This window comes from Erpetoichthys calabaricus, chromosome 8, assembly GCF_900747795.2.
Source record: "Erpetoichthys calabaricus chromosome 8, fErpCal1.3, whole genome shotgun sequence".
In the NCBI taxonomy this organism is placed as follows: domain Eukaryota; kingdom Metazoa; phylum Chordata; class Cladistia; order Polypteriformes; family Polypteridae; genus Erpetoichthys; species Erpetoichthys calabaricus.
This window is the reverse complement of record NC_041401.2, coordinates 65,678,246-65,701,150: the sequence shown is the minus strand read 5'-3', so window position 1 is coordinate 65,701,150 and position 22,905 is coordinate 65,678,246. Positions and strand designations below refer to the sequence as shown.

The 22,905-nt window shown below is 39.8% G+C and overlaps 1 protein-coding gene across 1 annotated transcript in view; it reads left to right on the top strand.

The window, feature by feature from the left end:
- tsr1 (TSR1 ribosome maturation factor) overlaps positions 1-22,905 on the top strand; it is a 102,673-nt gene that overhangs the window by 7,405 nt on the left and 72,363 nt on the right. Inside the window, exons 2-4 of the mRNA XM_028806657.2 lie at positions 8,344-8,447; positions 8,533-8,749; positions 11,947-12,081. Coding sequence (XP_028662490.1) covers positions 8,344-8,447; positions 8,533-8,749; positions 11,947-12,081 — 456 coding nt within the window. The remainder of the gene's footprint in view (positions 1-8,343; positions 8,448-8,532; positions 8,750-11,946; positions 12,082-22,905) is intronic.

The following is a 22,905-nucleotide window of genomic DNA, read 5'->3' as shown; positions in this document are numbered from 1 at the left end:
TCATATCCACAAAGGTGTGTGAGTTAGGCTGATCTGGAAATCTAAATTTGCCCACTGTTATAGGTACATGAGGAGGCCTGGAATTAACTGAATCTTCTCCAGTGTTGCTGCCTGCATTGTGCATTGCTGGGATGGACTTTAACTCATTGGATTATGTGGCTTTGATTAAGTTTTTATTTATGTACTGTATGTATCTATTCACAGCTTAAAGACTTTCAGGGACACATTAGATAAAAGTATTTTCTGCCCACTGTGTCATTTTTTTAAAGCAGCAATGACCACAAAAAGAAACAATAGTAAGATTTTTTTTTAGAATACATTTTAACCAAAAGTGTTGTAATATTCTTCCAGTTACTAATATGTAAGCAGGATGGTCTTTTAGCAGACATCAGTAACCAACTTTGTGTGAATCACTATGAGTATACTATGAGCCTAATTTATAAGTCACTGCTAATACTGAAGTCACAGTTGTTTAAAACTGGGAAGTCATAGGTTCCATAGAATTAGGTGTTTAAAATACATGATGTTTGGCCTGGTTGTGGGTAATGGGATTAAGGAAAATCCCATTTCAATAATTTAAACAATTCCAGGGGTTATTCTACACTGTTTGTTCTATGACTTCATAGGATGGCACAGCAGGAAAAAAGGTGCTATTACAGTAATCCCTCCTCCATCGCGGGGGTTGCGTTCCAGAGCCACCCGCGAAATAAGAAAATCCGCGAAGTAGAAACCATATGTTTATATGGTTATTTTTATATTGTCATGCTTGGGTCACAGATTTGCGCAGAAACACAGGAGGTTGTAGAGAGAGAGGAACGTTATTCAAACATTGCAAACAAACATTTGTCTCTTTTTCAAAAGTTTAAACTGTGCTCCATGACAAGACAGAGATGACAGTTCAGTCTCACAATTAAAAGAATGCAAACATATCTTCCTCTTCAAAGGAGCAAATAAATCAATAGGGCTGTTTGCTTTTAAGTATGCGAAGCACCACGGCACAAAGCTGTTGAAGGCGGCAGCTCACACCCCCTCCGTCAGGAGCAGAGAGAGACAGATAAAAAAATCAATATGTGCCCTTTGAGCTTTTAAGTATGCGAAGCACCGTGCAGCATACTTAAAAGCTGCACACAGAAGGTAGCAACGTGAAGATAATCTTTCAGCATTTTTAGACGAGCGTCCGTATCGTCTAGGTGTGCGAACAGCCCCCCTGCTCACACCCGCTACGTCAGGATCACAGATAGCGCAAGAGAGAGAGAAAGAAAAGTAAGCTGGGTAGCTTCTCAGCCATCTGCCAATAGCGTCCCTTGTATGAAATCAACTGGGCAAACCAACTGAGGAAGCATGTACCAGAAATTAAAAGACCCATTGTCCTCAGAAACCCGCGAAGCAGCGAAAAATCCGCGATATATATTTAAATATGCTACATATAAAATCCGCGATGGAGTGAAGCCGCGAAGGGCGAAGCGCGATATAGCGAGGGATTACTGTATTTTTGCTGTTCAGTTTACATCAGCACTGTTAGATGACAGTGACTACTCCTGCCATCGTGTCTATGCCATACCATGAATTCAACCAAAATGCTGTATACAGTACTGTGCAAAAGTTTTAGGCAGGTGTGAAAAAATGCTGTAAACAAAGAATGCTTTCAAAAATGGAAGTGTTAATCATTTATTTTCATCAATCAACAAAATGCAGTGAATGAACAAAAGAGAAATCTAAATCAAATCAATATTTGGTGTGACATCCTTTGCCTTCAAAACAGCATCAGTTCTTCTAGGTATACTTGCACACATTTTTTGAAGGAACTAGGCTGGTAGGTTGTTCCAAACATCTTGGAGAACTAACCACAGATCTTCTGTGGATGTAGGCTTCCTCGTATCCTTCTGTCTCTTCATGTAATCCCAGACACACTCAATGATGTTGAGATCAGGGCTCTGTGGGGGCCATACCATCACTTCCAGGACTTCTTGTTCTTCTTTACGCTGAAGATAGTTCTTAATGACTTAGGCTGTATGTTTGGGGTCGTTGTCCTGCTGCAGAATAAATTTGGGGCCAATCATATGCCTCCCTGATGGTATTGCATGATGGATAAGTATCTGCCTGTATTTCTCAGCATTGAGAACACCATTAATCCTGACCAAATCTCCAACTCCATTTGCAGAAATGCAGCCCCAAACGTTCAAGGAACCTCCACCATACTTCACTGTTGCCTGCAGACACTCATTATTGTACCGCTCTCTAGCCCTTTGACGAACAAACTGCCTTCTGCTACAGCCAAATATTTCAAATTTTGACTCATCAGTCCAGAGCACCTGCTGCCATTTTTCTGCACCCCAGTTCCTGTGTTTTCGTGCATACTTGAGTCACTTGGCCTTGTTTCCACGTCAGAGGTATGGCTTTTTGGCTGCAACTCTTCCATGAAGACCACTTCTGGCCAGACTTCTCCGGACACTAGATAGGTGTACATGGGTCCCACTGGTTTCTGCCAGTTCTGAGCTGATGGAACTGCTGGACATCTTCCGATTTCAAAGGGTAATAAGCTTGATGTGTCTTTCATCTGCTGCACTAAGTTTCCTTGGCCGACCACTGCGTCTATGATCCTCAACGTTGCCCGTTTCTTTGTACTTCTTCAAAAGAGCTTGAACAGCACATCTTGAAACCCCAGTCTGCTTTGAAATCTTTGTCTGGGAGAGACCTTGCTGATGCAGTATACAGTGGTGTGAAAAACTATTTGCCCCTTCCTGATTTCTTATTCTTTTGCATGTTTGTCACACAAAATGTTTCTGATCATCAAACACATTTAACCATTAGTCAAATATAACACAAGTAAACACAAAATGCAGTTTTTAAATGATGGTTTTTATTATTTAGGGAGAAAAAAAATCCAAACCTACATGGCCCTGTGTGAAAAAGTAATTGCCCCCTTGTTAAAAAATAACTGTGGTGTATCACACCTGAGTTCAATTTCCGTAGCCACCCCCAGGCCTGATTACTGCCACACCTGTTTCAATCAAGAAATCACTTAAATAGGAGCTGCCTGACACAGAGAAGTAGACCAAAAGCACCTCAAAAGCTAGACATCATGCCAAGATCCGAAGAAATTCAGGAACAAATGAGAACAGAAGTAATTGAGATCTATCAGTCTGGTAAAGGTTATAAAGCCATTTCTAAAGCTTTGGGACTCCAGCGAACCACAGTGAGAGCCATTATCCACAAATGGCAAAAACATGGAACAGTGGTGAACCTTCCCAGGAGTGGCCGGCCGACCAAAATTACCCCAAGAGCGCAGAGACAACTCATCCGAGAGGTCACAAAAGACCCCAGGACAACGTCTAAAGAACTACAGGCCTCACTTGCCTCAATTAAGGTCAGTGTTCACGACTCCACCATAAGAAAGAGACTGGGCAAAAACGGCCTGCATGGCAGATTTCCAAGACGCAAACCACTGTTAAGCAAAAAGAACATTAGGGCTCGTCTCAATTTTGCTAAGAAACATCTCAATGATTGCCAAGACTTTTGGGAAAATACCTTGTGGACTGATGAGACAAAAGTTGAACTTTTTGGAAGGCAAATGTCCCGTTACATCTGGCGTAAAAGGAACACAGCATTTCAGAAAAAGAACATCATACCAACAGTAAAATATGGTGGTGGTAGTGTGATGGTCTGGGGTTGTTTTGCTGCTTCAGGACCTGGAAGGCTTGCTGTGATAGATGGAACCATGAATTCTACTGTCTACCAAAAAATCCTGAAGGAGAATGTCCGGCCAGCTGTTCGTCAACTCAAGCTGAAGCGATCTTGGGTGCTGCAACAGGACAATGACCCAAAACACACCAGCAAATCCACCTCTGAATGGCTGAAGAAAAACAAAATGAAGACTTTGGAGTGGCCTAGTCAAAGTCCTGACCTGAATCCAATTGAGATGCTATGGCATGACCTTAAAAAGGCGGTTCATGCTAGAAAACCCTCAAATAAAGCTGAATTACAACAATTTTGCAAAGATGAGTGGGCCAAAATTCCTCCAGAGCGCTGTAAAAGACTCATTGCAAGTTATCGCAAACGCTTGATTGCAGTTATTGCTGCTAAGGGTGGCCCAACCAGTTATTAGGTTCAGGGGGCAATTACTTTTTCACACAGGGCCATGTAGGTTTGGATTTTTTTTTCTCCCTAAATAATAAAAACCACCATTTACAAACTGCATTTTGTGTTTACTTGTGTTATATTTGACTAATGGTTAAATGTGTTTGATGATCAGAAACATTTTGTGTGACAAACATGCAAAAGAATAAGAAATCAGGAAGGGGGCAAATAGTTTTTCACACCACTGTAACTACCTTGTGTCTTGTTGCTGTGCTCAATCTTGCCATGACATGAAACTGTCTTCCACAACCTCACCTTGGTAGCAGAGTTTGGCTGTTCCTCACCCAGTTTTAAGCCTCCTAGACAGCTGTTTCTGTTTCAGTTAATAACTGTGTTTCAACCAACGTGTGACATTGATGATCATTAGCACCTGTTTGGTATAACTGGTTGATCATACACCTGACTATAATCCTACAAAATCCCTGATTTTGTGCAAGTGTACCTATAAGAATTGATGCTGGTTTGAAGGCAAAAGGTAGTAACACCAAATATTGATTTGATTTAGATTTTTCTTTTGTTCGCTCACTTTGCATTTTGTAAATTGATAACAATAAACAATCATTATTTATATTTCTGAAAGCATTCTTTTTTTACAGCATTTTTTCACACCTGCCTAAAACTTTTGCACAGTACTGTATATTGCCATATTTATTCAAGAGCATAACTTGTCATTAACAATATATCCACCACTCATTTTTGTAGAAACTGTCCTTAGCTTCCTTATCTTGTTGAAGGGCACAGGTCAGGTCCGGTCAGGTCGAGGAGCATGCACTGGTGCAGTGTGTTGCCGCACCCACCACATGACAAAACAGCTCGGGATCCTGGTTGGCAACCCCCCAGGCAAACACGCGGTCCAGTCCCAGCCTCCGGAAATGACCCTCTATTTGCCACAGCCAGGTGTTATGTGGGCATCCCCTGTGTCTGTTTCAGCCGCTTGGGTCCTTACCAGTGATAATCCTGTGAGCTGGATCACCCTCAGGGAATCGAGCCACATGGCCATAGTGCCGTAATTGACAATGCAGGTAATGTGCCTCATTCGGGACTCCATGAACAACCGATCATTCGACACAAATGGTTCTTTATTGTGCTGTTCATTTTTCTACTCTAATTATTCTTGATCATTTAGCCATCTGTGTTGCAATTTTTCATTTTGATCATTTATGTTGTTGCCTTGTTACCTTGCTTATTTACATAGTTATCAAGGAAGCACTTTTAAACTGTTCTTCTTTACCAATTAATTTAATGTATGCCTCAGTTTGAATAAGTCTAAAATGTTACCCGTAGTGTTGTGAATAATTGCGGTAAATATTTTTGTTTTGGTCAATTTCAGTGTAATTTGCATTTCCTGCTTTTTTTATTCAGGTCAGTCATTCTGTTTCAATGTTGTCTCCTGGGCCTTTTTTTTGATCCAACCAATTTCCAGGATGGTTTTTATCAGAAGTAATTTTACTGTTACAATACCTTTAAGCAGAGTGCCTTAATCTTACACACATTGTGTTATCTGGTAGATTTACTTATATTGATTTGATAAGAATGATACATGTTTGAAATATCACTGCTTTGAGTAGTGAGAAAAGCGCTATATAAATGCAAAGAATTATTATTTTGATTAGGTCAGGCTATTACAAACATTAACCTCACACTGTGTACAATTCATCCTATTTTGAAGGTATTGTGATTTTTTTTTTTTTTTTCCCCCTCCATCTTCAACTGTTTCGTAAACCTCAGTCATTTGTGATTCACATTCACACATACTATACTGTTAAATTCTATGTGATATTTAAATTTAGTATCTATGATGTATTTTTTTGGTGTGTAATTTACTTGATTTGAAATTGTTAATCCCAAGGATCTGTATTCCTAAAGACTGTCATAGTATAAAATCCCAAATCAATAATATCCAAAGCCAGGAAATCGTGCAAAAAGCCCAAAAGCCTTCTGGTTTCAGTTTAGGCTTTTATGAAATACTATACACCGCATAATCAGGCTGGGTTTTTAATGATTTTTAAGCACATGGAAAAATTTAACATTTGAAAAATCCGGAGGAGAGGGGAAGGACGACCATTATGCCCCATCCGTCATGCTAGTCTGCTGATTATAACACGTTTGAAGCAATTGTGTCGGAAATCGTATCGAAGCTTCGAAGCATTTAACACTCACTTTTTTAGTGACACCTCCTGGCCATTTTCATTAACGTTACAGAAACTTATGATACACTTCAATGACGTCTGTTAAAACTCGTATTGCTTTTATTTTTTCGTAGCTACAGACTGTCAACGAAGAGAAGGGTTCGTCAGCAGCTTCTAGTGTGTGATGTGTAAAAAATATAAATATAACTTGTTTAACTGCTTTGTGGCGGTGTAGTAGTACGGCTGGTTTGCAGTAAGGAGACAGTGGAAGATTGTGGGTTCGCTTCCTGGTTCGTCCCTGTGTGGATAGCAAATTATCCGTGACAAACAAACTGTTTTACACGCTGCAAACCAACCCGCTTTTTCAGTGTTTTTTAAGCAGAGGGAAAAAATGAACATTTGCAAAATCCGTAACGCTGCTTTCAGTAAGTACAATGCACACGCGTTTAGTTTGTTGGTGACTTTTTGCCAGCTGTCTTTCCTGGTTTGGGCTGTTTTTGCAGTGTTACCGCTTGTGCATATTAAATCTTGAATTCCTTTGAGTAACTAGTTAACTAACTAACACCCACCCACTTAGCTTGTGTTTTCACTCAGCGCGGAGGTGCGCATTCATCTCGGATTATTACATCCAGCTAAGATTAGTTTCACCGGCATTAATGATTAGGGATCTGGTTGGAACAAAACACTGCAGCCACAGGGGTTCAGCAGGACCGAGTTTGGGAAACACCGCTGAACACTCGTGGCTCTTGCCAACTCACGGCGTATCATATGTCGCATAATTATGTACTGATGGGTGAACACTTCCTGAACGACACAGTTGTCCAAACAGAAGTGAAAGTAAAATCAAGCTTGGTGCATTCTTTAACTACATTCTCTGTCTTGTAGCGCAGTGGTAGTGTTGCTGCTTTACAGTAAGGAGACTGTGGAAGATTTTTGGTTCGTTTGGGCTGCATTTGCAGTGTTACCGCCTGTGCATATTAAATCTTGAAATCCTTCGAGTAACAAATTAACTAACACCCACACACACACAGCTTATGTAAAAAAAATGCGGCCGTACTTTCATCATTTTGTTGCAGCCTATCAAAGACTTGCTGCCCCCAACTCAAGGTGGCTCAGAGGTCGATGTGCAGCGTACAACAGATGAACATAAATGACGGCATTTTTTTCGAGGCGTCGCGTCCCAGTTAGTGGGCGTGGCTCTGCGAGTTGTCGTCGTATCCAATGGCCATAGAGTTAGTGGGCGAGGCTCTTTCCTACTTGTCGGCGGCTTAGTGAATCCACGCCTCTTCCTGCGTGCTTTCATGGGTGTCTTGTTTTGGTGTGCGTGCTTTCATGGGTGTCTTCCCCTTCTGGCGTCGACTTTGTGAATTATATATATAGATAATAAAAAGCCGTGTTCTGTCTGCAGAGGGAGCCAGTGTTCCTGGGCACAAGGATATTTTATACTTAGCTTAATATAGATAAGATACCTTGAAACACCTGCTATGCTAATGGGCAACACCTAATGGCATTTTCCAACCTTGTGCAATTATCTTTCAGCCATGCCCACTTCTCATTAGTAGGAATTTCTGTCCATCCATGCCCCCTATTCATTATGCTAATGTTCAGCACCGGCTTTGTCTGGTCTGTTTTTCAACCACACCTCCTTATTCCTAATCCTTTGCCCAGTCTTTGGCTTTCAGGGTGTCATTTTACATTGGTGGATTAGTTACATGTAAGACGCATTCCAGTGTTTAAACCATATTGGTGAAATTACAATATGCTTTGAAAATAGTAGTCTTATATGGTACAGAATCGCATAGTAAGACAAGTGCTTAATTAAAATAAGTGTGTAATCATATTATGCATTCTAATTTCTGTGCATACTATATTCTAATTATCCAGTGTGATTATATATAAAAATATCCAGTAAATGTTCAGTTGATATAGTTCCATAAGGCATGCTTTATAGAGTCAAAGTTGCTTTTCTAAAGTTTATTGGCTTTCAGTCTTTTGTATTTGTTTTTTTGGGAAAGTGCTACACTTTTAACCATAGTCAACTATGTATGAATCTGCTTCTCCTGTGTTCCTTTTGCAGGACGTGTACCAGTCAAAACCATTAGTAAGAAACAAAGAAAGGAGCAGAAACGATTGGATCGCCGCCACAAAGCCAGACAGCTTCGTTGTAATAAGAAAGATGCGGTGAGGCTGTTGGATTCCATTTGTAAGGGCTGACCTGAGGACCCTTAAAAATTCACGTGGTTCATCACCTACTGTTTATTTTCAGGTCCTTACAGAGAAGCGGCATTTGGGTGGCAAAGATGGCCCTCCACACTTGGTTGCTGTTATCGCTTTACATGCTATGGTAAAGGTTCAGAGTGTCATGCGGCTGTTGCAGAGTGATGAGACTGGCATACTGCATGAAAATATAGGGGATTTGCCTGGATTTGGCTTCACCCTTCCTCGCTTTAAACAGAGATTGATTTTCACCAGTCCTAACACAGGTATGGCATTACTTTGTAAAACATTAGTTTTTCCTAAACAGTGCTGGTTGTGGGTTGTTAAAATGTAATCATCAGATCTATTGTAAAGAGAGGAATTTAAAAATAATACTAATATAATTGGTCTGTTTTGGAAATGTTTTCGTCATCTGGGGCCTCATGTATAAACTGTGCATATGCCTGTTTCCATGCACACTTCGAGATGTATAAAAACTAAGCTTGGCTTAAAACCACGCACATTTTCACATAAGCTTCACACCAGGTGTACACACTTTTCTGCCTGGTTTTGCAAAATGGCAGCACCCAGTGTCAAAGCAGGTTCTGTATGGTGTCCCTTTCTTTTTTACATTTCCATCCGTGACACAGTATTTATTAAATACACCAAAATTAATTGCATATCATTTACAAATTTAATTCACTTGACTGTAATCATTCTGTAACAATATAATGGTGCATGGAATGGCCAAACTATTCCAACTACCTTAGCTACTTTAGCATTGTTAGAAGACATAGCAAAAGGAAGAATTAGAAGAGATCGCTTATTTATAATGATGATGATGATGACTGGCTTCTAAGGCAGACTTTGAGGAATAATGCTCTACCTGCTCCTTTGCAAGTTCTGTCCAGTCTTGAGTTTTTAGCCACAGGAGCTTTTCAATGTGAAATACACAATTGGTCAGCAAGTTCATGATCATCACTGAGTCATGCCATGCCAGCTGTATGGGATGGTATTATCTGCCTGTCACCCGGATAATCAGATTTCCTTACACAGTGGTTGAATTGGCAAAATTAAAATTGAATTTTGCAGCAATGTCTGGTTTTCCCAAATGTAATCGGACTGGTTAACTGCATGAAGATTGCTAATGCAATGGCACTGGACAAGTCATATCAGCCAGGGATGAATCACCAAAAGAATGAGTTGGCATTACATCGTCTGTATTAGGAGAGTCTGTAAAAATGGCAACTCGGCATATGGCAGCAAAAGGCAAGTGTTCTTTTTAAGGACAACGAGTCATCTCAAAGAGCTATGTAAAGAGCAGTCTATCTGTTGTGTTCAAAGGATGAATTTGCTTGTGTAAATAGAAAGCATTTCCACTCTATTAACGTTCTGCTCTATGTAGTAATCCTTGGGATGAAGGGGCATGGTAGCATGACGAGAGCCATTCCCAGGCATGATGCGGGGGCGGGGGTTCTACACCAAGTGCACAGGTGTAGGAACATCCATGACCTTAATTGGCGCTGGGAGCTGCTAATCAACACAGTTGGGCCGCATCCTCCACATTATAAAACGTGAAGTGTGGGTGGGAGGAGGGGGGAAAAAAAGGGATAGAGAGGAAAATGAACAGAGGTTAAAGATAGAAGAAGAAGGTAGGAAGGAGCTGGTGTGGGATTGAGCAAGCTGAAGGGAGCAGGCTCGAGAGAGAGAAGACAGGCAGATGAGAAGGAGAGCCCTTTGAGTGGCGCGAGAGGTTGAAGCCCAGGGGCTGAAGGAGTGATCACCCTGGCTGAGCAACTCCGAGAGTCAGAGTGATGTGCGTAAAAGGAGCGACTCACTGTATAAGACCAGGAAGGCAGTGGGGATTGTGGAGGCTTGGGAGGAAAGTCCCATTGTGAGCACCCTGGCTGTTGCGGACCCAAGTCTTGGTCCGGCAAGGGAACCTGTCTGTAGCCATGGGACGGCAGGCAACCGGACCTGAGGATGGTCAGCTGCTTCTGCTGTTAGCACGCCTCCTCTGTTGCAAGGCCTGCATGGGATAAGCAAGGGAACTGCCAGTGTTAAAAGAAGGCAGCACCATGTTTTAAAAAAACCTAATTTTAATGGAGTTATTTGTGATTTTTAACCACCACTTCACCTTTTTTTTAATTGGATTATTTCTTTTTGATGGAGCACTGCACATATGAACACTTTGATTTTGGGTTGTTTTTAATAAAAGCACCAAACACTTTTGCACCTTCCCCTTGCTTCATGTGGTGTCCTCATTTGTACAGCTCATCCTGGTCATGACTATCAACAGTGTTGGGTTCAAGAGGCTCCCAAATCAGAAGAGGGAGCATGGAGCTGGACCCGCACCGTCATTCTCTGTAGTCCACAGAAACTATGTTGTATTGTGTAAACATGTAGCATGCTGCTTAGTGTAGCACACAATTGTGGCATGTCCATAACTTACAGATGCAGTATGAAGAACCTAACACTGACTCACCAAATGATCAGCCAAATCTGACAATTTAATTTGAATGTAATTAGAAGAAAGTCAAAAAAAAAAATCGGATGCAGCATGTCCTCAGCATGAGGGTGAGCTTTTAGAATATTGTCTGAGACAGAATAAACGGACAGTGGACTGTGACACGTCTTTTCACATTGCTTTTGATATCAGACCACTTCTTTTTGTATTTCAGGCAGTGTGCAACTTTCTGAACTTGAATATTCAAGTGCCTCTGACATGCTGTATTACTGCATCAGTTTTCTTTTGTTGCTTATACCACTTCTTAAGCCAACAAATAGTATGTTTTTCCTTGCCTCCACTTCGCATTTGCTGAAATTCTTCTTTTTTCCATGTGTCTTTGCTGTTGTCTTTTAGCAAAACACTATATAGGAGGAGCTATTTTATTGAATTACATATTCAAATATGCAAAATTCAGGGAGGAGTTGGGGTGGGGCTCTAGGCACATGCATTTGTGTTAAATTTCACGTTCATTGAAATTTATAACGGGGGAAGTCTGTGTAACTTTGCTTAGGCACAATTTTATGCATCTAAATTTTTTTGTACATATGCACATTTCTAGTTAGGCCATGTTTTAGTTTGAATTCTACGCACGGCATTATACGTGAGGTCCTGGTCTATTTTAAGAACTTACCAGGCAACCCCTGGTAAATTCTCAAACTTGAGGAGACTGCTTGCCTTGTTCTCTTGAAAGAATCGGTGTGCACTTTTACTGTTATTTTCAGTTTTCTGTAACCATTTACTTCAGTTGAGCTTACAGAAAAGGAGGTCTTGTACTATAAAACTGCAAAATATCACTACTGATTTTAAAAAGAATAGTGAGCGTCTGTCTTCTGGGTTTTTTGTTTATTTTCTTTTTATATTTTAAGTGTCACATTTTTACTGCCTTCTATTTTTAATTAAGCAAGCATGAGGAAAGCAGATTTTTGGAAATTCTGTTTCAAGGTAATTTATTATTATTTTTTCTTGTTTATTTAGGTGACCTCCACGCAATTTTGGATATAGCAAAAGTGGCAGACACATTGCTGTTTGTCCTAGACCCCACTGAGGGGTGGGATAGCTATGGTGATTACACCCTTTCTTGTCTATTTGCCCAGGGACTGCCCAGCCATGGTAAGAGAAGTGTACCTTTGCAAAATCTTTCCTGGTAAGATATGAACATGAAATGAGTAGACAGCTGTATTTCTATTTCTTTTTTTTTTATTTCTTTGTTTCTTTTTTCTTCTTTTTCCAAGACCAAAATGCAATGACAAAAACACAATCTAATCAAAACTAAACAATCCTAGCAAGTGCAATAATTTGTCCTGAAGGCAGTCTATGAAACAGCACTTGGTAAGCACTTGACGGCACTTGCAAGGAAAAAATGTAATTGTCTTTGGTCAGAGGAAATCTCTTACCTTGAGCCATTGTACCACATTCCTTTGAACTACTGTCACTGGCCATATAGAAAAACATTTTGTTGATAAGATTGTAAACCCAATTAGTCGCAGCTAATAATCTCTAAGTCAGGCTTTCTGTATGTATTAATAGAGAGGTGCAAATTACCGTTACATAAATGACAAATGAAAACCGTGGTACTCTCCTAGCTATAGCCAAAAACCTTTCACTCACAATTGACATTTAGACTGTGCTAACAACTGGGACTTAGAACACAATAATTTACTGCTACACATGTAACACCACAGATTTCATGTGATAGTTTTCAAGCCCAAATATTATAGCAACATGTACAGCTGGCAGCCTTCACAAAACCCAACTGCTGCTGTATAGACTTGGGGACTTGCAGGAAAACAATGTTCACCATTACACAAGTATTTTTGTGTTGCTAATTCTTACACTTCCAAAGAAATATTCCGTTATAGTGTGTTTTGCTTGTACACTTCAAGTCTCTGTCAATAGTAGATTTGACATATATCTTGAACCATAGTGAGAAGCTACTCAAGCATGTCTGGAACATAAGTGCTATCGGATAATTTTTTCTCGGCTTCTGGCTTGAATTTTAGTAAATACTTTGTGCATATGTGGGAGCTGAAGAATGTGGAAGCCCTGACATTTAACACATGGCATATATGACTGACTTCTGAGCATATTTATATGTTAGCACTTGGACAGTTTATAGTCTGACAGTTTGTGACATATTTTCACTTTAATTTCAAACAAATACTAAAATACATAAATACTGTACAGGTGCTGTACCAGGATGTTATGCAGAAAGTGACGATGCACTCAACAGTGTACCTGTAGATGTTTGTAATAACATGAAGAATATTGAACTTTCCTCAGATTTTCTTTAGTGATGATTCCTTCAAGAACTTTAAGTTGATATCCCTCTCAGCAGCATCTCCTCCAATATAAATGGGAGTGTTATCTGCTTTCTGAAATCTGTGGACAGCTCTTTGGTTTTGCTGACATTAATGATAGGATTATTGTCCTGGCGCCACTGAGACAGCAGGTAAAAACTGTGTCTGTAAGCTTCTCATCATTGTTGATGATCAGGTTTATGATGGTGGTGTCATCAGCAAATTTAACAATGCATTTAGGGCAGTGTTTGGCGATGCAGTCAAGGTGAATAACGAGTACAAAGGGGGCTCGGTTGGGTGCCTGTGTTGAGGGTCAAAATGGAGAGTGTGATACTTCCAGACCACAAATATTGAAGTCTTATCAGTTAGGAAGTTTAAAATTCAGTTATAGAGGGTGGCACTTAATCTCAGATAGAGGAGTTTGGTGATTGGCTCTGCTGCCATTATGGTGTTAAATGCTGAAATATAATCTATAAATGGGACTCTGGCATCTCTGCTTTTATTATCCAAATGCGTATGACATGAAGTGTCAGGGTTTGGCATCTTTATGCAAATTTGGGTTGATCATGACTACCTGGAATATCTCTTTTATTTATATACAGTGGAACCTCGGTTTGTGAGCATAATTCGTTCCGGAAACGTGCTTGTAGTCCAAAGCACTCGTATATCAAAGTGAATTTCCCCATAAGAAATAATGGAAACTCAGATGATTTGTTCCACAACCCAAAACTATTGATATAAAAATGATTAATACAAAATATAAAGTAAAAATACATAAAACAAATTAACTTGCACTTTACCTTTGAAAAAAATCATGGCTGGTGTGAGTGAGTTTCTAAACTCTTGTGGGATTGCACCCAACGGGACGACACGCGGAAGAGCGTCCCAAAGCAATCACAGTCTCCCAGTGTTGTAGCAGTTCTCCGTAAAAGCGAATCCGAAAAGATCGCGGACATGCTATAAGCGCCTGCCGTCAATGGGTGATACAAGGAACATTATAAATGTGCAGGGCCCTGCCTGACTGCTGTGTCTGTGTATAAATAACCGCGCTGTTGCTGTTTCAAGCTGAATAAAGCTTGTGTTGCTAAAGTACTGAGATTCAGCTTCGTGTTTTAGGGTGCAAGACGGGGACTCGCATGTCACAGCACACACACACAGTCACAATGCTAATGCTGTAGTAAACACTATACGCTCGTTGACTATATGAGTGAGGCACGCCGACTCAGACGGAGAATAGGAGACGATTGCCCACAATCCTGCAGTGAGAGAGAGAGAAGAACCATCTGCTCAGTTGTGATCACATGACGATCAGCAGAAAAACTACTCGTACTGCAAGACCTCGCTTGTTTATCAAGTGAAAATTTATTAAAAATTTTTGCTCGTCTTGCAAAACACTCGTAAACCAAGTTACTCGCAAACTGAGGTTCCACTGTGTGTGTGTGTGTGTGTGTGTGTGTGTATATATATATATATATATATATATATATATAAAATATATTTCTCTTCTGGTTCGTCCTGCTTCCACTTCAAAACCAGTCCCGCCCACACGCAGCCGACACGGCATTCCTATTCGTCCTCTTCCAAACCCTTCCCCACGCTGCCTGCGGTTCCTCTTCAAAACCGGTCCCGCCCACACGCAGCCAACACGGCATTTCTCGATTCCTATTCATCCTCTTCCAAACCCTTCCCCACGCTGCCTGCTGCCTCCCATACACCTTGCTATTTTCGATATACTGCGACAGTTGTTTCCTAAGCCTTTGTTATAAAATGAACAACAGTATCTTCTATGTCGACAGGTTTTTGTACAACGTCCTCTCTATTCCTGGGATCCGGCAACTGCCTGTTCCTATCAGTGGGTTATTTCTTGACACAAACGGTTGACGAAGGCAATACACTCTCACTACGACATAGGGCAGTAGATCTTGTTGCATCACCTTGGGACAGATTTGGAGACGTTCTTCCTGTTGTTCTTTCCAACGCAAATCGAGTTATCACAACAAGTCAGGAGTACTATCAATACATGGCAACATCTGGAGTTTATGGTGGTAAAGCTGAAATTCAAGCTCTTTCAGAGATTCTCCATGCTACCATTGTCATTTACTTCAAACACGACCCCATCATCCCGCCTTCCATTTACAATTCTGGAAATACTCTCTTCATTTACCTTCTGTACTCAGGACAACTGGACAATGGCCACTATGAAGCCCTCCTACCGATTCCGATCATGTCTCCACAGCAGCATATAATGTCTGATAACACCAACACATCAGTCCTCAGTCATTCTTCTCTTCCACAAAACACTACAGTTTCGTCTGCTGGTACTCTGCGACATTTGTAGTAAACCTTTCAAAACAAAACCCAGCTTTGCCAAACACAAGAAAATTCTTTCAGTGTCACATTTGCACAAAACGTTTCACAATGCAAAACTATCTTCACAAACACACAAAAATTTACTCCGTTGAAAAATTACCTGACTCCCACTCCAGTAACACATTCTTCCAGTGCGATTCCTACAACAAAACTTTTCAAACGCGAACCTCACTTGCTAAACACAAGAAAAGGCATTCTTCCCAACAACTATATGAGTGCCAGAAATGCAATAAGAAGTTCACTACACAGGATTGTCTGACTAAACACAACAAAACTCATTCACAACTTTTGCAGTGCGACAACTGCAAAGCAACGTTTCCAAACCAACTCAGTCTCAGCAGACATACACACAATCCTCTTCCCATTACCAATTGTACTTCTTCACCTAATTCCTGTCTTCCTATCCAAGAGTACAACATTGGGACTCCAGACCAGCAGTGCAAACACTGTCATGCACTATACTGGCCTGCTGAGCATAATACATCCAACAAGTACTCTGGGGTTCTGCCACAACGGTAAAGTAGCTTTACCACCTTTGCGGGAGCCACCTGTGTCTTTACAACAGCTTCTTACACAGCAAACATCAGAAGCTAAAAATTATCGTGAACACATTCGAGAATACAACTCTTCTCTAGCATTTGCTTCCATGGGTGCATAGATAACTCAACCTCCTGGCCACGGACCATACTGTTTTAAAATACACGGGCAATTTATCACCAAATCTCTCCACTATAAGCTAACACTTCTACCTCTCCAGGATATGGACAGTTGCATGTTTTTGACACAGCGCAAGCTACTGAAGTACGCTTACAAAATAAAGCAAACTCTGCATGCAGCGAACATGTACTTCTCCAGCTAGATTCCATGCTCAGAACCATCAACCCCTTTGCTAAATCATACAAACACATGCATGAAATCGCTCAGTCCAATCCAACAGCATCTGTACGAATAGTTTTCAAGGAAAACCGTAGGCAGGATTTACAACGATACAATGCTTCGACATATCACACCGATGTTGCAGCGATTTTCATCGGAGAAGATGGCAAACCGCCTGCCGAAAGGGACATTTGCATCTATCCCATAGGCAACTCCTGTAAACCGATTTCCATGCTCGATATGAATTGCGATCCTATGGTTTACCCACTTTTATTCCCTTACAGAGACATTGGCTGGCACCAAGATTTACAACACGTTCCCGATAAAAGAACCGCCAAGCAAATAAGGCTTACTCAATGCCAGTTTTACTCGTACAGATTAGCAATGAGGAATACATTTAGTATTTTGCACTCCAGCGGCAAACTATTCCAACAGTACATCGTAGATGCGTATGTTAAAATAGAGGGCGCGTGTCTCAACTATCTCAGATTACATCAACAAGATCTGCGCGTGGAACAATACAAAGGACTATCAGGCGCACTGCAAGCAAACACTGAAAATAACAACATACATGTAGGCAAAATGATCATATTACCGTCCACATTTCCAGGAAGTCCAAGATACATGCAACAAAACTATCAGGATGCCATGGCCATAGTACATAAATTTGGAAAGCCTGATTTATTTATCACTTTCACATGTAATCCTGCTTGGCCGGAAATTCTACATGCACTGTTGGATACCCAAAGACCAGAGCACAGACCTGATACCAGTCTTCAGCCACGGTCAGTTGTACGTGGCTTTTTCTAGGGTTAGATCTTTCGACTCATTATCTGTCTTCTCCACCAAAACACCTATGCACAACTGCATCTTTCAAGAAGTATATATCCTTTCTCACCGTTTTCCGTTCCCATTCTTACACCGCCATATGCTACGGCGGGTGTCGGCTAGTTCTATTTAATGTGTCCCATCACCAGCCTTTCAAAAGTACTTAAAGGCTTGAAATGTGGCATGGGATTGTGGCAACAACTGTAGTAATTGTTGCCAAATTCCTATTTTGAATATGTGAATTTTCCACACCTTTATTTGGTAAGCAAGCTTGTTCTGCTTGTTGCAAGAATATTCAGTGTCTTTTTTTAAATCACTATTTTATAGTTGTGCTTTGTTACTTAGAATTTTTTTTTCATCATTTACATTCTGTTAAGCTTGCATGCATAAAATGTTACTGCATGTTGTAGTTACTCTTGACCAGAGCATGTAGCTGCAGGCTTTGGCCTTGGACTGTTAGTCCAAGGCGTGGGTTGTGTGTGATTCCCAGTGTTTAACACTAGAATCCTTGAAGCCTACGAAAATATTTGTAATGCCGGGCCACCTTAAATTCCCTTTCATCGCCTTTGTTTTGCTAATGTGTCAATCAGCACTGGCAGCAGGCGGCCTGTTCACCTATCCCCCACTGAGGCAGCTGAAGTCAGACACAAATGTCTTACAGCAGAAGTCTTTGTATCTGGGTGTTAGATATGTTTTTATTATATATTAATAATAATAGTAGCTCACTACTCATAATGCTAAATGCAGGGAGAATGCGGGCTCAAACCAGTGACCTCCTAATTATGAAGCAGCAGTTCTTACCTTTGCATCAACCAAGCAGACCGCTCCCCTTCATATCAAGTGATATTTGGGTTCAATTTTTACACATTGACAGGCCACATGTAAAATTGCACAATATTTTTTATGTTCTTGAGTAAAAGCAAATTTTTTGATATTTGGAATTCTGTCTTCACATATTATACACTTCATGTCAATATTTTATAACATTAAAAAAAATTGTTCTATTTATATGTTCAACATTTCCTGCCTCGCACTTCCTGTCATCCTACATTTACACAGATTGTTGTAGACACAGAGCACACATGAAATGCATGTATTCCAAATAATGATATATTATTTACCCTATACAATTCCACTTCAGCTGAGAGAATTTTGTGTTGAGTTCACCTGCCTCAGTGGGGGATAGGTGAGCAGGCTGCCTGCTGCCATTGCTGATTGACACATTTGCAAAATAAAGGCGCTGATGAGGAGGTGCGAGGGAATTTAAGGTGATCTGGCATTATGAATATTTTTGTTGGCTTCAGGGATTCTAGTGTTAAACTGTGCCTGAGAACTCAACTAAAGTTTGTTAAATTGAAAGCTTTGCTCATTTTTATTTGAGAAACCGACAGCTGCAAATTCGTAGCTATGTTGTGACTAAATTTACAGATGCTCATAAACAGCATTTATTTAAAATGTCTGTAGTGGACTCGCTGCCTTTAAACCTGAATCAGAAAAGTAAAATTAGTGACACACAAAATGATAAACACCACTCATGGATTACTTTCTAGGAAATTGAGTGTGGCATGTACAAGGTTGCTATTTCTCTTACTCACAAAAGGACATTTCAGAGTAAAGATCACTTTGTAGTGTGATTTACCCTATAATCCCACAGTTCAACGTTTATTCTCTTTTTGGTCTTTTATAAATAACATAATGTAGACATAAACTATATAATGTGAAAAGCCTTAAGTGCAAAGATCAAATAAACACTTTCACAAAAGGATCAAAAATGATGCAACAGCTTCCGTGGTGTAGCAGTAAGAATTGCTGACTTATCAAGAGCCCCTTCGCCCACCCCCCCCCTCAAGCCTGACTGCCTCGCTGCCTTTAAACCTGAATCAGAAAAGTAAAATTAGTGACGCACAAAGTGATAAACACCACTCATGGATTACTTTCTAGGAAATTGAGTGTGGCATGTACAAGGTTGCTATTTCTCTTACTCACAAAAGGACATTTCAGAGTAAAGATCACTTTGTAGTGTGATTTACCCTATAATCCCACAGTTCAACGTTTATTCTCTTTTTGGTCTTTTATAAATATGTTTTGGTTTTGGCAGCAGTTGATGTTAATCTCAAAGCAAATATGTTCACTAGGCAAACTAATAAAGCCTGTCTTTCTGAAACCTGCTTACTCCAATTCAGAGGAGCCTTAGAGAAAGAGCCTACCCTGGCAGCACTGGGAATAATGCAGGAATAGGGCCTGGACAGAGACCAATTAATCAAACATACATAGATTTGAAAATGTTGGAGGAAAACACAAGGTACAGGGACCACATTCAAACTCCATACAGACAATAGCCTGACAGGAACAACAGTACAGTATGGATTGGAATAAATATTATTTTTCAACATATTTTATTTTACTTCAAATTAAAATCTGGCTTTTCGGCTAAAATGTGGAAATCTCTAAATTACAAAATAAAAAATATTTAAAATTAAAACAGTGAACATAACAAAACTTTTTAAAATACTTGCTGATATCTTGTATCTTCTCAAATTTGTATAAATGTCTATAAATAAATGCCTGCAATATTAATATAAAAGCGTTTTTTTGAACATGGGTTGCCCCCCTTCATCTCCAAGATTGAGTCATAAATTGCCCCATGTGTCAAATTTAGGGGGGAGCTCCCCCCAATTTCAAAAATGAATTTCAAGCTCTGCACTTAATTGTGATTTTGGTGTCATCACTCAGCAGTCATTCAGACAGTCCACTTTTGTTTTTTTTTTCATACAGGTAATTGTTCTTTGGAAGCAGGCAGGCCCCAGATATTCTCTCAACAAAATATTTAAGACTTCACTCAAGCTGTTTGGTTGTTGCATATTTTCAAAACACATTGCAAAATTCCATCTGGACTGAATACCTTATGTACATTAACCCATGAACGATGAATCGTGTTGCTGTAGGCAGTTGAATAGTGGGCTGCTTGAGTGGGCATAAAGAAGGCTTATATTTACTGGGAAATAGAATGTGGGTGAAATTGGATTAAGTTTTACTTTATCTGTAACCATCTCGAAACTTTGGACAAGTTTTTTTAATAATAAGTGCCAGTATTCTTGGTTTCATTTTTATCCCCACTGATATGTAACCACTATAATTGCTTTTTCTGAACTGATGTGACCAATGAGCCATGGTATTCTACTTTGAAGATAAATTGTTAGAAGTACTGCTCTGCAGCAGGTCCTGGAATTAGGGTAAAAACAGATAGTAAAATAAGATATGATTCTCCTTTGCTTAGCAGGACGTGGTTCTTGGGGGGGGGGGGGGGGGATCACATTTTTAGTGTGTTGTATGTTATTTTTCAATACAAAAATGAAGACAATTGCAAATCCAAATAGATCTAAAAATAAAAATGCACACCTTGATAAATACTACAGTGAAGCCATACGTCAACAAGCAGAACTTCCCTCTTAAATAGGAAAGTACTAGCAAAATACCCGCGCTTCGCAGCGGAGAAGTAGTGTGTTAAAGAGGTTATGAAAAAGAAAAGGAAACATTTTAAAAATAACGTAACATGATTGTCAATGTAATTGTGTTGTTATTGTTATGAGTGTTGCTGTCTCATATATATATAATATATATATATATATAATATATAATATATATATATATATATATATATAGCATAGATAATATACACACACATATAGACATATACATATATCTACACACACATATATAGATATAACACACACATATATACATATATACGTATACACATATATATACACAGATACACATAGACACACATACATATATACACACACAATATATATATATATATATCTATATATATATATATATATATATATAAAATACACACACAGACACATATACATATATTTACATATCTACATATATACTGTATTTACATATCTACATTATATATATATATATATATATATATATATATATATATATATATATCTGTATATGTAATTGTGTTGTTATTGTTATGAGTGTTGCTGTATATACAGTGGTGTGAAAAACTATTTGCCCCCTTCCTGATTTCTTATTCTTTTGCATGTTTGTCACACAAAATGTTTCTGATCATCAAACACATTTAACCATTAGTCAAATATAACACCACTAAACACAAAATGCAGTTTGTAAATGGTGGTTTTTTATTTAGGGAGAAAAAAAAAAATCCAAACCTACATGGCCCTGTGTGAAAAAGTAATTGCCCCCTGAACCTAATAACTGGTTGGGCACCCTTAGCAGCAATAACTGCAATCAGCGTTTGCGATAACTTGCAATGAGTCTTTTACAGCGCTCTGGAGGAATTTTGGCCCACTCATCTTTGCAAAATTGTTGTAATTCAGCTTTATTTGAGGGTTTTTCTAGCATGAACCGCCTTTTTAAGGTCATGCCATAGCATCTCAATTGGATTCAGGTCAGGACTTTGACTAGGCCACTCCAAAGTCTTCATTTGTTTTTCTTCAGCCATTCAGAGGTGGATTTGCTGGTGTGTTTTGGGTCATTGTCCTGTTGCAGCACCCAAGATCGCTTTCAGCTTGAGTTGACGAACAGATGGCCGGACATTCTCCTTCAGGATTTTTTGGTAGACAGTAGAATTCATGGTTCCATCTATCACAGCAAGCCTTCCAGGTCCTGAAGCAGCAAAACAACCCCAGACCATCACATTACCACCACCATATTTTACTGTTGGTATGATGTTCTTTTTCTGAAATGCTGTGTTCCTTTTACGCCAGATGTAACAGGACATTTGCCTTCCAAAAAGTTCAACTTTTGACTCATCAGTCCACAAGGTATTTTCCCAAAAGTCTTGGCAATCATTGAGATGTTTCTTAGCAAAATTGAGACGAGCCCTAATGTTCTTTTTGCTTAACAGTGGTTTGCGTCTTGGAAATCTGCCATGCAGGCCGTTTTTTGCCCAGTCTCTTTCTTATGGTGGAGTCGTGAACACTGACCTTAATTGAGGCAAGTGAGGCCTGCAGTTCTTTAGACGTTGTCCTGGGGTCTTTTGTGACCTCTCGGATGAGTCGTCTCTGCGCTCTTGGGAGTAATTTTGGTCGGCCGGCCACTCCCTGGGAAGGTTCACCACTGTTCCATGTTTTTGCCATTTGTGGATAATGGCTCTCACTGTGGTTCGCTGGAGTCCCAAAGCTTTAGAAATGGCTTTATAACCTTTACCAGACTGATAGATCTCAATTACTTCTGTTCTCATTTGTTCCTGAATTTCTTCGGATCTTGGCATGATGTCTAGCTTTTGAGGTGCTTTTGGTCTACTTCTCTGTGTCAGGCAGCTCCTATTTAAGTGATTTCTTGATTGAAACAGGTGTGGCAGTAATCAGGCCTGGGGGTGGCTACGGAAATTGAACTCAGGTGTGATACACCACAGTTAGGCTATTTTTTAACAAGGGGCAATTACTTTTTCACACAGGGCCATGTAGGTTTGGATTTTTTTCTCCCTAAATAATAAACACCATTATTTAAAAACTGCATTTTGTGTTTACTTGTGTTATATTTGACTAATGGTTAAATGTGTTTGATAATCAGAAAC